Source organism: Dreissena polymorpha, chromosome 4 (genome assembly GCF_020536995.1).
Source record: "Dreissena polymorpha isolate Duluth1 chromosome 4, UMN_Dpol_1.0, whole genome shotgun sequence".
NCBI classification, from domain to species: Eukaryota; Metazoa; Mollusca; class Bivalvia; order Myida; family Dreissenidae; genus Dreissena; species Dreissena polymorpha.
The window spans coordinates 140,561,963-140,578,726 of NC_068358.1; the positions used below are offsets into that span (position 1 = coordinate 140,561,963).

Genomic DNA, 16,764 nt, shown 5'->3' on the forward strand with positions numbered 1-16,764 from the left:
AAGAACTTCTGTATTCTAATAGGGTAGTTCTGTAAATTGAAATAAATGGACAGTGTACTTTTGTGTACTGTGTCTTTCAACTAACTTTTTGTATATTGCACTATAACAACTGAAAAATCAAACTTATATTATATATATATATATAGAATGTATATTTACAATTTTTAATAAACTTAGCAGCTTTAGAAATGGGAATTATGCAAATGTGTTTGCCTTATGTAGCAGGAGATTGCCATAGAATAGAAAATATACCTTAAGACATTGCATGTTGTCAAACGAAGTAAGTTGAAACAAGAGCACCGCATACATGTAGCGGGTGCCAACGCTCGGCCGTGGGTGCAGTTTTGAATAAATGAAAGTTTGTCAGAAGAATATTAGAGGTCACAGTGACCTTGAAATTTGACCTAGTAACCCAAAAATTGGTGTGGCATGTAGAACTCATCAATGTGCAGCTACATGTACATATGAAGTTTCAATGTTGTAGGTGGAAATACTTTGATTTTAGAGCCAATTTTAAGGTTTTAGAATGACGGGGACGGCAGACGCCGGGTGCCAGACGGCAGAGGACGAGGTAGCTATGACAATACCTCCGATTTTCTCCGAAAACAGCCAAGCTAAAAATCATGTTTAAAAAAAAAAGTCATATGTAAGTGAAAAGTGACCATCACTAAAGTAAATTGCCTTAGTTCCAGGGAACATAACTCTTCAAAGGAAATCCCAACATAAATACAAATTACATCTTGCACGTCTACATAGTACGAACAACATACCTATAAGTATAAAGCTTCTTTTTTATGGGAAGAATACAGTGCTACAAGTTCGCAACACATGTACATATGTACAATTATTTATATTTTAAAAATTTGAATGAAACACCTCTGCAAATTTAAATGTCATGACATGTAGTACACATGTTGAACCATAATAAGATCTAGTGTTTTATCTTAGATCCAACATTTGATTAAGTACATGTACAAGCACACATAACTCAGAAAAGAAAATTACCACATGGGAGAAAATAAAGCCTTGCACTCCTAAATTGTATTAACAATATTTATAAAGTGTCATGGTGATAAGCAGATGAATGAGAAACCAGGTCACAATACGAAGTTACATACACAAGTCCAATTAACTAGGTAGTAAAAATTTGCCAAAGTTCAAGGGAAAACAATTCTGCTAAGAATATTGTGACAAACAAAAACATAACATTTTAAACTTGTGCATAGTACAAACAACATATCCATAAAGTTTCATGTTGATATGCAGACATATAAGAGCCTTGTTTTCAACACAAAGATCACATAAACAAGAAATGTGTCCACAGGACACGGATGCCCCCTACTGTAACTTTGTCACTACATAAAAGTATAACTGTGTAAACGCTTGGTAGAAGTTATTAGCTTTTTTTCAAATCCTAAACGCAGATTTCGAACCTAAACACGGACCCTAAGTTCAAGGTCAAGGTCACAGGGGTCAAAATTTGTGTGCGTATGTATAGAACTTGTCCATATACACATGCATGCCAAATATGAAATTGCTATCAGAAGCGACATAGAAGTTATGAGCATTTTTCGAAATCTAAACGCAAAGTGTGAAGGACAGACGGACGGACAGACGAACGGACAGTCCGATCACTATATGCCCTCCTTTGGGGGCATAAAAATGTCTTAGAATATCAAAATAAATCAGAAAGCCACATAAACTAGAGAGCGGACAACATGCTTAATCCTTGAAATGCACTAATTGACCCCGTGACCTAGTTTTTGACCCGGCATGACCCATATTCGAACTTGACCTAGATATTGTCTTGATACAACTTCTTACCAAGTTTAGTAAAGATCAGATGAAAACTACTTCAATTAGAGAGCGGACACCATGCTAAATCCTTGAAATGCACTAAGTGACCCAGTGACCTAGTTTTTGACATGGCATGACCCATATTCGAACTTGACCTAGATTATGTCTTGATACAACTTCTGATTAAGTTTAGTAATGATCAGATGAAAACTACTTCAATTAGAGAGCGGACACCATGCTAAATCCTTGAAATGCACTAAGTGACCCCGTGACCTAGTTTTTGACCCGGCATGACCCATATTCGAACTTGACCTAGATATTGTCTGGATACAACTTCTGACCAAGTTTGGTAAAGATCGGATGAAAACTATTTGAATTAGAGAGCGGACACGAAGTGTGACCGACTGACCGACCGACCGACAGTGCGAAAACTATATACCCCCTTTTCTTCGAAATGGGGGCATAAAAATAATGTTAGTATCAACAACTTCCCTTCGTTCAAGCCCACATTATTCTGCAATTAATATTGCAGCATACACAAAAACTACATCTTGCACTTCTACATAGTATAACCAAGATATCCATAAAGTTTTGTGTTGATAGGCAGACAAGTTAGTGACAAATTTGCAACACGAAGTACACATGTAAAGGGCAGGAAGTTTAAGTTATAATTCAAAATTCATCCCAGCTTTCTTGAGAATGATAAGTTTATTAGAAAGAAGTACTGAGAAACATTTCGGGTCTTCACGAATTGCAATCCCAGGCAATGAATGACCTTATAAGCTTAAAAATACACACACATGTTCTAGCAAGTCTGCAGATATTGGTCAGCTGCTGAGTAACGTTTATAGATACATGTATACCAATTTGTGAACAAAGGAATAATGACCCAAATTACGCTGCAATGACAATTTATAGAGAATAATGGCAAAATGTGCACTGCACAAGATGAGTAATGAACTCTAACGAAGCGCAATAAATCTGAACAGCATGAGTAAAGGAGTAATAAAGAAATATGCCCCAATTAAAAAAGTCTTCAATACCCAATGGTTAATTGTCTAGCACTTTGTGCAGCTTCAATATTCATGTTTAACCAGATAAAATACAAATCTGTTACCTGTGAAAAGCCCTGGGCTAAAATTCTGACTTTATGCCATTCTTTGCCATCCTGGTAAAATACTTCATTCTCGACTTTATGAATGGACTCAATTTTGCACGAATTCTTCTGAAATATGGAACATAGAGATACACCTTATTTATTTCATGAATGTAACTTTTATGTTTTCAGACATCAATTTTGATTTTATATAAGCTTCAATTTTGTCTGATACTTTGAGAAATGGATTTAAAATTCTAAACAAGGGACAAAATTGTCACAAAACCAGGTTTTCATTGTGAAAAAAAAAATCTGATAAAGGGAGAAAACTCAAACTGAACTTTTGAAATGACCAAAAAAAATTAACCCCCTTTGTAAGTTTTTTTTTTTTTAAATCTATTTTTAGTCGTGGCGACCTTGACATTGGAGATATTGACGTGATTCTTTCGTGGGACACACCGTCCCATGATGGTGAACAAATGTGCCAAATGATTTTAAAATCTCACAATGAATGACATAGTTATGGCCAGGACAAGCTCATTTATGGCCATTTTTGACCTTTGAACTCAAAGTGTGACCTTGACCTTGGAGATATCGACGTAATTATTTCGCGCGACACACCGTCCAATGATGGTGAACAAATGTGCCAAATGATTTTAAAATCTGACGATGAACGACATAGTTATGGCTCGGACAAGCTCATTTATGGCCATTTTTGACCTTTGAACTCAAAGTGTGACCTTGACCTTGGAGATATCGACGTAATTATTTCGCGCGACACACCGTCCAATGATGGTGAACAAATGTGCCAAATGATTTTAAAATCTGACAATGAACGACATAGTTATGGCCCGGACAAGCTTATTCCGCCAGCCCGCCAGCCAGCCAGCCAGCCAGCCAGCCCGCCAGCCAGCCCGCCCGCAATCGCCAATCTAATAACCAGTTTTTTCCTTCGGAAAACCTGGTTAAATATATGACTCAAGCCATTTAGAATATCATCTTGAATACTTAAAAATGTCAATCTACGATGATTATATGACGACGTTAAACAAAGATGTACTGGTAAAATGTCTTGAGAAGTATTTTCCTGGAGTTAACATATTTAAATATTGGTCTTTCTATACCTTAGTATAATGTAAATACATGCACATTATATTGCGAATACATAAATGTATGTTTTAAAGATTTCAAAAAGAGATTTCTCTGAAACAAGAGGGCCTGAAAGGCCCAAAGTCGCTCACCTGAGATTCAAAGGAACTGACCTGTTCTGTGCAGCCCAAGATGTCATTAGAACAATATGTTCTTACCAACTTTCATGACTAGTGAACACCCTGGCAGCCACGTTTTTCAACAGACCAGAACCATTTTCATGCACATCCAAGATATCATTTAAACAAATATACTCAGCGTTCTAGATAAGCTGCGTATCAGCGTAATATACGCACTAGAAATATCAAGATATGCTCAATTTATTATTTCCATGCTTACATTTAAGCAAGCCAATCTGGACTTACGCAAATGATGTAAATTCTCTGCAAACATGTATAGCGTAAACAAAAAATATAAACAGCTGATTGTTTTTCCCCAAAACATGAGACTGGTTATCATAAAAAAGAGCTAATTTGTGCACTGGATTGAAGAAATAGTTAGCCAGTCGGTATGTATACTCTGTTTCATCTAGACGCATTGTAAATTTAGTATTGATTTTTTTAACAGACAGTCAAGCGCTTATGTGTTTATTGAATTACATGAAAAGGTCAGCATGGCTTCTTCGAAGCCAAACCAAATTACTTCGCAACGTAAAATTGATTCCTTTTTTAAGGCAAAAGTTTTATTGAGTAAAAACATTGTATTGCCAATACTGAATGATTTAATTTACTCTGTTTTCAAATCAAAAAGGACACACTTAAACGCTAATAAAACAACTGTTGAAAGTTGGCAAAAAAGTTTTCCATGGCTCACGGTGGTGGAAGCCTATAAACAAGGCAGTTAAAAAACAAAAAACACTTTAGGAAACCTACTACTTTGAAGGAATACACATAGTTAATGATTTATTGTGTTTAACATGATTCAAGTAGTGTGTCTGTACCGCAACTATATTCTTGTTTCACTTTTAGCAAATTACCCTTCAAGCAAGGCAAAATTTGACCATTTACCCCCATCCTTTAAAAAATGGGGGCATTTACCCCCATGGGTCAAAAATTATCTATAACACTGTATACTGACAAAGTTTCATGAAGATTCATTAGTCCATATACGGAATACTGCCCCGCCCACTGGTGGCCATGTTTTTCAAGCAACTGGAACCACTTTCGAACTTGTCCAAAATATCAGTGGGACAAATCTTCTGACAAAGTTTCATGATGATCGTACAATAAATATGGCTTCTAGAGTGTTAACAAGGTTTAACTAAAGCTATATAAGGAAAAATGCCACGCCCCCTTGGCGGCCATGTTTTTCCACCAACCGGAACCATTTTCTAACTCATCTAAGATATCATTGGGACAAATCATCTGACCAAGTTTCATGATGATCGGACAATAAATGTGGCCTCTAGAGTGTTAACAAGGTTTTACTAAAGCATGATATATAGCCATATTAGGAAAAATGCCCTGCCCCCTGGTGGCCATGTTTTTTAAGCAACCGAAACCATTTTCGAACTCATCCAAGATATCATTAGGACAAATCTTCTGACCAAGTTTTATGAAGATTGGAAAATAAATGTGGCCTCTTGAGTGTTAACAAGGTTTTACTATAGCCATATAAGGAAAAATGCCCTGCCCCCTGGCAGCCATGTTTTTCAACCAACCAGCATCATTTTTGAACTCGTCCAAGATATTATTGGGGTGAATCTTCTGACCAAGTTTCATGAAGATCAGACAATAAATGTGGCCTCTAGAGTGTTCACAAGATTTTACTATAGCCATATACAGCCATATAAGGAAAACTGCCCCGCCCCCTGGCGGCCATGTTTTTTCACCGATCTGGACCATTTTCTAACTCGTCCGAGATATCAATAAAACCAATGTTTTGACCAAAAAATTGTGACTTCTAGAGTGTTCACAAGGTTTCTCTATAGCCATATAAGGAATACTGCCCCGCCCCCTGGTGGCCATGTTTTTCAACGGACCGTAACCATTTTTGAACTCAACCAACATATCATTTAGACAAACATTTTGACAAAGTTACATGAAGATTGGGCATCAAATGTGACTTCTACAGTGTTCACAAGGTTTTTCTTTTTTTTGACCTAGTTTTTGACCCAGCATGACCCAGTATCAAACTCAGTCGAGGTATCAATAGGACAAATGTTCTGACCAAATTTCATGAAGATCAGACAATAAATGTGGCCTCTAGAGTGTTCACAAGGCAAAATGTTGACGACGGACGACGCACGACGGACAAAAGCGATCACAAAAGCTCTCCATGAGCACGTTGTGCTCAGGTGAGCTAAAAGTGTAACAAAGAATAAGTAGGATAACAAAAACTTCATTGAAATGAACTGTAAAAGGTGATAAACAAATTTAGTCAATAAAAGTTCCAATGTTTTGAACAAACAACAATATAAAACTACAAAAATTACCAATATAAAACTACAAAAATTACCATTGTCCCTGAATTACTTAAACTCTCTGAAGAAATCTGTGAATAAATTCCTTTTATCTCTGTTTTAAGTAGAACATCTTCTTTGTCTGAGTTTTGAAGCTGGGGAACAAACAGTGTTTGCGTTTTTCCAGAGGTGTCACTTTCTTTCGTTTCCTTGTATTCAACATTCCAGCATCTGTATTCTTCTATGCTGTAGTAATTGATACTTTTTGACAAAATACCTTTAACAAAATACTTCTTAAACAAATCTGCAGGGTGTTTGTCTTTTAGCAACTCATTTGCCTTTTCTATGAGGGGAGACTTTACCATCATTCTATCAACAAAACTTTTCAGAACACATTTAGGTAAAAACATTTTAAGATCATTTTGTTCTAAGAACTCTTTGCAGTTTTCTTCTTGATTGTTTTCCTTTGCCGAGATTCTGACACTCATCGCCAACAAAAAAGTACCTGCCCCTCTGGCTTCACTAGCTTTGTCGGGGTCTGTGTAGTAACTTAAACATTCATGCAAAAAATCCCATTTTAGCTGGTAGAACAAATACTGAAAGCATGGTGAATATTTTCTTTCCAAAACATCAATGTTATCTTCATGTGGAAGGAATCTAATTCGAAAATACACATCGTTGCGTGAATGAATGACATTTTTTGTTGGAGGCAACCAAAGGAATCGTTTCTGTTCCACATCCAAGACACAAAGCCCACAGCAGTGAAACATAGCAGGTGGGATTTCTAACCTTTCCGCAACTGCTTCGCATACTTCTTCATATGTGTCAGATGGATTGACATCAATCTTCATGCATTCCCTATCAGGCCCATACACACTCACTTGAAAACTCATCCTGGTAAATGAGGAACCTGACTGGGAGCCGCTATCCATGGGATCATAGTTCTTCTTATCTTTTCGTCTCCGCAACATGATTGACCAATTTATAGGCTCACAAACCCTCTAGAATCTCGATTCTTAAGAGTCACCTTTAATGTTTCAATTGTGTATTCAGTTAGCTAATATCCATTGATCTGTTTTCTTCATATTAACTGTAACATGATGTGGTAATATTCTATTTCTTTAGCCTTAAATAGAAAATACATTTTAATATTGAATAATCAAATTGAATAAACAAATCAAGCTATCACAAATATTTTGCAAATAAATTACATTACTAAATTTAATACTTGTGCTCCAGAAAGCAAATGTAATCAAAATCTAATACATTTTTAGAGATTATCAAAGGTCAGCATCCTTTGTATTAAAATCTGAAATAGTAGTGGTGTTGGTGTGTATTCCGTGTTTTGTTAATATTTCAAATGTGCATAATTAAATTTGTAATCCGAAACACACTTCTGAGTTTTAATGTTAGCACAACATTTATAAATTCTAGCAGAACACAGGCCTAATGTATTTGGTGTTGATCATTTAATTGTTCCAATAAAAAGGTGCCAAATTTGTGCTATGCATTTACAATGTCACGTCATCTTACAACATGGACATTGTGGGTGCATAGATTTGTGTATTAAAACTTTGTTATTTGGAATTGATGTTTCCTCTACATTTCAAATCTAACACTATGTATCTTTAATAACTTTATGGTCTTTCATATTAATCATTATTGAAACTGATATTGCAATGTTATTCTGATTAAACAGAAAAACCAGACAAAACAGCATTTAATGTTGATGTGAAAACACACCTTATAGGTCTACGGACCTATTGGATAGAATGCAATGTTTTGACAAAAGGGATTTAACATTAAGTTTTTTTAACGATTAACATGTGCAAATGCAACTCTTAGTCTATATGGTCATAAATACAGGCAATAAATTGTTGTGTAACTCATTATTTTTTAATCAAAACGTTCTTATTAAAATAATGGAGAAATCATATAAAGCTCTACTATATGTGATTAATTAACTATGACACTCATAAAGCAGAAAGATTTATGCAGGTTACAATATACAATTGCGAGTCTAAATGAAAAGTATTACAGATTTTTTAAAAAGAAGTTCAGCCTTCTAATTATTTACAGGTGTAATAACACAGATACACATACATCAACGTCACAGATGAATCAATTTATTAGAGTAACCTGGGCTTGTATCGGACACCCATAGGAACATTTTCGTGTTCAGTGTTTTTTTCATTCAAAATCGGGTCCGGTAACTGGACCCATTTCCAATGGAAAAAAGTATATATTTTTCCCAAATGGGAGCTAAAAATTCCCAATGGAAGGTTTCCAAAAAAAAGATTTTTTTTTTTTTAGATCTCAATATTTTATTCAACTCTCATCCATATATGATCAACCTTAGTAAATATAATACTGGACACACTTGTATCCTCAATTTTGAAGCACTTGTTTGCAAAACAACAACAACACTAATTTTCCAATTTTAGTCAAAACGCTGCAAATTTTCCCAATCCAAAAGGGACCTGGCCCCTTTCCCAAAATGGTGAAAAAAAACACTGTTGTTTTGTAGTGACGTCACAATTATTTCGAATAGCATTTGTTTTTATCGTTAAACCATTATTGTCAGAGAAAGTACAATAACTTGTCCGATAATAACCAAGACGTTAAACAAACAATTTACGTTTAAATATGTGTCGGTGCACTAGGGGTGGATCGGACACTTCATGGCTTGTATAGGACATCAAAAAAGGGTTTATCGTATGACAGTTTCTTCAAGGGGTTGATCAAACAGGACACATTTTTTACTGACAAAACAACGTTCAGTTTCGTTCAGACATGGATAAATGCTAAATTGAATGTCTTTTATGAAATATATATTTTGGCTTGAGGATATGAGATCGGATTGCAAGCGAGGAGGGTCGGGGCTAGAGCATAAATTATGAAATATATGAAAATTTCAGACGGCAAAAAGTATATTCATGTATTGAAATTAATAGCTGCTACTGAGTACCCAAGAAAGTAGAGAGTGTAGGAGAGTGGGAGGACGACCCTTCCGATAAAACATGCAGAACAGAAAAACTTTTCGTAGACGTCAGGTTGATCAATATGGAATACGTGTCCGATAAACCCCGGCGACGAAACTTAAATAAAATTACACCATGGGATATTGGGACACTTTTATTTTTCTATATTTATGACGATTTGTCCAATGTTCTTTACTATTACATTACAATATTTAATTCAGTTTGAAAAACAATAAAACACAACACAAGTTAAACACACTTTATATTCAATTCATCATTCCGACTAAACAGATGTCTTAAAACGTGACCTTTTGATTTTCGCGCCACAACCTTTTTTAACAGGTCACGGAAGGGACGCCACTCCCAGAAAATTCATCTCTTCCAATCAAAATTGTACATACATATTGTAAACCAATCAAACAACCTTTTACAAATCGCAAATATTGTATTTGTTTATGAGGTAAACAACTACCGTAAATTTGCGGCCATAAGTCGACCTAAAAACGCTCCCAAAATTGACTTAAAAAGTCAACTCGACGTATGGATGAGGTACTAAATAAAAATTAAAAATAAACATTCCTGTGCCGTTTATTTTTTAAAGTAATAAATCTCCGAAGCGGAGGAATGATGACTGTTTACAGTAAGCCCGACTCGTCTTTTACCAAAATGTCCGCCGATAACAAAATACTCATGTTTACATTGGTTTTTAATTAATTAATATTCGTAATAAGTCCAAATAAAAACATGTAAAAATAACTTCGAAAATATTAAACATTTGTGACTTACAGTAAAGTGGCGATAATTATACATAGCAATTTGTCTATTGATACATTGTCAGTTGTCTGCTAAGAACTATAGAAAATCGACTGCTGACTCTTGTACCCATTTAAAGTTAATCCGTGTAAATACAAACTGTCAACAGGTGCAGGTGTCTTTATGCCATCAATTATCGCTTCTTGGCCTTTTGACTAAGATCAAAGTGTAAAGTGCAGTCTTGGCATTAATTGTTTTTAGGCACTAGCCTGGTCGGGCTACCAGCTTGGAAATTTCACTAGCCTGAATCCATTTAAACTAGCCCGAATTAAAGTTATAATTCTGTTTCATTTGTAACTATATTTGTATTGAAAAAACATAGAACAATGAAGATTAAACAAATTAACACTTGATTCTGTTTGTATTCACAGTTAATTGTTAACACAAAATTTAGATTTAAATTTAAATTGTCTCGCGAGATCGACTTACAACACTGTTTGATAAGCGTCTCATCAATGAGTGCTTGACGGAAATAAACGATGAAGTTTTTAATAAGCGTCTATGTAAGCTATTTCGGACTTGTTACTAAGTTCGGACACGAAAAAATCACTCGACCGATCGGGCTACCGGCTAGGAATTTTTACTCGACCGATGCAAAAATCATTCGACTCGGTCAACGGTCGAGTGGGTTACGTCCAAGACTGAAAGTGTAGTGTTGGCATCCTTTTGATCATTTGTCTTTCTTGCGTCACGCCTAAAATAGTTATCCGTTAATGATATGCACAACAGTTCTGCTACAAACTACTTCTGACCATTCAAAAATAATTACTTGATCGTTGGATACGCCTTTAACCAATCGCTATTGTTCAACTTCACATGGTATATTTTTTGATTGGATGAAGGTGTGGTTTCGTTGATTTATTCACAACTGTCCCACAATTAATGCATAATTGTTTCGTAAATAAATAGATCTTATCTGAGTGAAGATTTCATTCATTGTTTGATTTTAATAATATTACGCACTCACCCTGGATTATTAAAAAGTGTAATTGGACATATTAAATGCACAATTACTTTCGATTATCTGCTTTGTATTATTAGATAAGACGTTTTTCCAGAATGCAGAAAATATTCCTCGGGTATCTCGTGATTTACGAAACAGTCGAATAGCGAGCGATGCGACTGTTGGTAAATTCACGTGTTTCACGCATAATGGCAAAAGCGTTGTTTTATTTGAGAGCAAGTTACAATTATTTTGACCATATAATGAATTTCTGTGTTCAAGATTTTACCGAATTTTCACATCAATAGCACTAACATTTGAATACAAAAATATCTGCTCATAATATAAACGCTGAAAGTTATTACGTTTAATAAGATAATAATTTTGATTTGTGAAATATATATTTAGTTCAAAATAATGAATGATATGTTATTATGATTTTGAACAAAAAATATATTTTTCATGTTAATAAATAATTGAAACGTTTAATGTTTCGTTTGAAATATATTCTTATTATTAATATCCCAAAAATGTCAACTGCCGGTACAAAAGCCCTCAGAACCATGACTAAAACGTCACTTAAACATGTCCGAGATATTGAGGAAATTTACCCCCCGACTTATGTTTTTAGTAAAAAAAACAAGTTTTTCTAGCCAAATTATACTCCTGGACTTATGGCTGAGATAGACTTATGGCCGCGAATATACGGTACCAATAGAGTCTATAACAGCCAATTTGTACGTGTATTTAGGAGTTTCTTGCGTGGTCTGAAAAAACCCATGTGTCCGATACAAGCCCAGGTTACTCTAAATAGTGTTTTTCCCAGGAGGGCAAAGGGGCATGGCACATTACTTTCAAAAAGGGCATTTTAGCGCGCAGATTAGGCAAAAAAGGGCAAAAACGTTCCCAGAATACCTGAATTACGGGGAAACATGTAATCGCATCAGAAGCAGTTGTGGAAAACTAACATATAAACAAGCACATTTAATGGTAATAGATGTATTTAACTTACTATGATTTATATTAATATATTTACCTTGCAATGTACATTTAAGTTCCATGCTGTTTCAATAAACTGTACAGCATGACAAACATAATAAAGCAATATATGCATATGAATCTGATTATACACAGATCCACTAACATATAAATGAAACCATGTTTGTCTTATCCCATTTCTAACAATAATCTTGACAGATGTTTAAAATAACATGGCAAGTAAATTGATGGCTAACAATACATGTATGCAAACACTCATTTCCGTGACATACATCCACCGAGTAGATTACAAATAAATAAATAATGTTGTTGCTATCTAAAACATTTTTATGCATCGTTGATTATCACAGACATTTCATCAATTCCTTCTTAATGTATAATCTCCATCGTTAATTCGATCGTTTCAGCATTATTTGCCATTTTTGCAGTCGCAATTTAATTCTATATTGTCCGCCATGTTGATAAAATGTCAAATGATGTAAGCGACAGGTGCGCATAGCAATGTTAAATCGTATACGCGATTCGCATTTTGTTAAATTAGTATACGTCTCAGTAATTATTTTAATAATTAGATCTAATTATCTTAAAGACAAAAACGATAAAGAATAAATTTGTTTGTGATTTTAAATGTAATTATGCGTAAAAATGTATGTTTTGATATAACTGAATAATGCATGCAATGCACAATTGTCATGAGAAAAACATCGAGTTTTTCATAAAAAATCTCCGAAGTAATGATTTTATCGTGGAGGAGTACACATTTCCGACCGAAAAGTGCGCCTGATATAACATAGCTTCCGGCATTATCGATTGATACTGACACGGGGTTATTCACGCATGACTAATTCACAGCTTTGGAGCAGTCAGTTTGACTACCTATAAATCGAGCACTGTTAAAGATTAAATCTACTCGATAAATGTAGTCGATTAGACGTTGACGTCTCTCGAGTAAATCAAGCACAGTCGGAGCGTCACAGACAATCAAGGAAGCTGATTTTGCTGACCAAGTTAGATCGTAAGGCAATAAAGATGTTATCGATAAGGGCGCGTTGCGAAATTTGCCTTTGAAAAGAAGCGCACGTGGCGAAATTTGCCTTTGAAAAGGGCAGAGTGGCGATCCGGGAGGGCGGCGTGGCTTTTCGCCACGCTAAAATGGACTGGGAAAAACACTACTAAATGCCCAGTGATAATTTTACAAATTTTCTCATCTGAGTTCTGGGACTGAAGGAATGAGTCCAAATATTAAATTACATGTGTTTTTTTTTTTTTTAAACGCCGTTTGCAAACAATAGTCGCCAGATTTGATAATTTGTCAACATTGGTGCAAATGGTGATTGACAGCGGGAACCATGATTTGAACATTATTGATGAAGGTTGAAGCATACATAATAAATTTTACAATTTGGATAATTAAGGTTCATGTAGAGGCTTCATTTTGAAAAATGTGGGACCCCAAGCATTGAACTCAAATTTGACTAAAGGAAGAGTGCCACATTGAAAATGTTTACATATATGCTTTAAAGGATGTTTTTCCTTCAAACTGCTACCAATTTTGTACATCAACGTATCATACCATCCACAAAATCAATCAAAATACAAAGCGATTTTAACACTTAACTAGAAATGGCGCGGCAGAGGCCGACGCGTATCCCCACGCCGAATGTTTGACCTAGGTGTGCCCCAGGGTTGGTAATGGGGCCATGCATAGCTGAGATTGACCGTATTGTCATAAGAGAGGTTCAGTATCAATTTGAAGTGAATCGGTGTAGAAATGAAGAAGTTATAGTAAAAGGCGATTTTGGGTGGGTGTGGTCTATGTGGGCGGGGCGCCCCAGGGTTGGTAATTGTGCCATGCATAGTTGAGATTGACTGTATTGTCATAAGAGAAGTTCAATATCAATTTGAAGTGAATCGGTGTAGAAATGAAGAAATTATAGTAAAGGCAATTTTTGGTGGGTGTGGTCTATGTGGGCGGGGCCCCAGGGTTGGTTATGGGGCCATGCATAGTTGAGATTGACCCTAATGTCATAAGAGAAGTTCAGTATCAATTTGAAGTGAATCCGTGTAGAAATGAAAAAATTATAGTAAATGGAATTTTTTGCTGGGTGTGGCCTATGTGGGCGGGCGCCCCAGGGTTGGGATTGGGGCCATGCATAGTTGAGATTGACCCTAATGTCATAACAAAAGTTCAGTATCAATTTGAAGTGAATCCGTGTAGAAATGAAAAAATTATAGTAAATGGAAATTTTTGGTGGGTGTGGCCTATGTGGGCGGGGCGCCCCAGGGTTGGGAATGGGGCCATGCATGGTTGAGATTGACCGTATTGTCATAAGAGAGGTCCAGTATCAATTTGAAGTGAATCGGTGTAGAAATAAAGAAGTAAATGTAAAATAACCTAAAAAAATGAGTGATAATTTCTGACGCGGCCCCACCCCAACTGCTATAACTTTTGACCCAGGGGTCAGATCAAAATTCCAAATAGTGCAGGGTCGCACATATGCTCATAGTTACCATGTGTGTAAGTTTCAAGGTTCTAGTGCTTTTAGTGTAGGAGGAGATAGTGGCCAGGACGGACGGACGGACAGATGGACGGACGGACGGACGGACGGACGGCGGAGATAACCACAATATCCCCACCTTTTTTTCAAAAAGCGTGGGGATAAATATACATTATTTTCAAAAATCTGAATCATGTATATTCCACGTATTTCGGCGGAAAATTATATAACTAGTGAATAATATCGACATTGACGAGGGCAAGTTACGCTTAAATAGTAAAAAAAGTTTACATATCTAGAAATATCAAAACTCGTACACATGTCATTTCATCACCATGGGGGCAGCCATTTGTAAATTCATAACATAGAAAGAAACATGCTACAAACTAACTCATCGCCTAATTGACATTCCAAACGGTTGACGATGACAAATGCATTGGATTGTAATCTTTCCGTTGATGTTTGCAAACTGCACGATCAGACCTCATAAACACTCAAAAGAATAACTATGTAAGAAGCATTTCACCAATGTTTACAATTGTTGTCGAATCACCATACCTATATTATTGCGCATAAAATAGTACGCTTACAGACTGACAGAAAGATCGATACGTAACTCCGTTAAATTCATCACGGTATACTATTCTATTGATAATATATAATAACACATCGCTTTAACAATCTAAAAGGAGAAATAATTCTTTTAAACAAAGTTTTTAATAACGAAAGTGAAAACAACGGAAGTTAGATGGATATTCTGTGAGATGCACTTCAGCTCCAGAAAAAACAATACAAATAAACTAAAAAAGACGTGTGGGGGACAATTTTCAGCTGGAAAATATTTTAAATAGGGTAAGTGATGATATCTCTACGTGGTCATTTCTGTTATTGAGTGTGATCTCTTGCTGATTAATGTTAATAGTTGTTTTACTAGTTGCGAACCAACTGTCAAAATATGTTTGTGTTTTCTCAGGTATGTGTATACACATACCCGGTTTTCTCATTACTGCACGTGGTTTCGACCGATTTGTTTTGCACGTTTTTCTACGGAGCACAGCGAGGGCCACGCTTTCAAAATGGGTAGAAGTAATCGAAATATAAAATCAATCGGTTTGCCAATTTCTTTATAATTCTTTACAATTTTATATGTCGTCTGCAATCTATTTCAATTTTAGATTTTAAATTTGCAATTTGGTTGAGAGGTAAATAACAAAATTGTTAAGCCTTTGAAGAAGAATTGTGACTCTTACTATCCACCATACTTAGTTTTTAAAAAGTAGTTACGTTTTAGTTATTTTTAGAACTTTGTTTAGGAAATTTATCCAAAATAGGCAGTTGAATAAAAACTCATTTGTTGTTTTATGACAATAATTTCTGTGAAATGTTGCTAACTTGACCTTGTATATGTATATAGCTTTGTTTTTATTCAACTTAAGGTAGTGCATATCCTTCCTAACTTTAGATTGAGATTTTGTAAATTAGTGTAAAAATGTATTGGTTTTAAACCAAAATATGAATAAAGCACACAAATATTGAATGTCAAAAATGTGTTTATGTTATTCTATCCGTCTTTAGCTTTAAAATGATATATAGTTTGACCATATTGTACCACATTGAATGAAGAAAAACCAAAGCGAATTTTAAATGAATTTTATCCCCCCCATGAACCTTAATTGTACCATTTATGTAATTAGGGAAAACGCAATGAGCATTAATTGTCAAACCGTAGCAATACCAAAACAATTATATAAATTCCTATCTTGATTAAAGTCTTAGAACGATGTGTGTTTTGGCAGTTTAATATTATTCGGAACGCTAACTGTTATAGCTACGTTCGTCTACACATCCATCCGAAAAACAACTCATCCGATTATGTATCATTATCTGAGAAGTTTTTCGATATTATATAAACACAACTTCTTACTTGTAAAAACTTGTTATACGTGTAAACACAATCGCATACATCTGCTTCAAATTTACATATTATCCCACGATCATAGATCTAATTTAATGATTTATTGAAATTAAATACGTGTTGTTGTTGTTGTTGTCGTCACAAGAGCCAATAAATAGGCTAATTATCACTA

General features: G+C 35.2%; 1 protein-coding gene and 1 long non-coding RNA gene across 4 annotated transcripts in view; both read right to left on the reverse strand.

Moving 5' to 3' along the window:
- LOC127876933 (tyrosine-protein kinase JAK2-like) overlaps positions 1 to 16,741 on the reverse strand; it is a 79,208-nt gene extending 62,467 nt beyond the window's left edge. For all 3 annotated transcript variants that reach the window (XR_008048159.1, XM_052422438.1, XM_052422439.1), the window contains exons 1-3: positions 16,602 to 16,741; positions 6,500 to 7,569; positions 2,915 to 3,022 (exon numbers count right to left, since the gene is read on the reverse strand). Coding sequence is in view for 2 of the 3 variants with exons in the window: in XM_052422438.1 (XP_052278398.1) it covers positions 2,915 to 3,022; positions 6,500 to 7,414 (1,023 nt within the window). In the remaining variant the exon portion in view is untranslated. The remainder of the gene's footprint in view (positions 1 to 2,914; positions 3,023 to 6,499; positions 7,570 to 16,601) is intronic.
- LOC127876958 (uncharacterized) lies at positions 1,775 to 2,197 on the reverse strand. The gene is made up of 2 exons (XR_008048170.1): positions 2,071 to 2,197; positions 1,775 to 1,913 (listed from the first exon to the last, which is right to left on the reverse strand). It is a non-coding gene; the product is annotated as an uncharacterized LOC127876958 (long non-coding RNA).
- Positions 16,742 to 16,764: the final 23 nt, after the last annotated feature.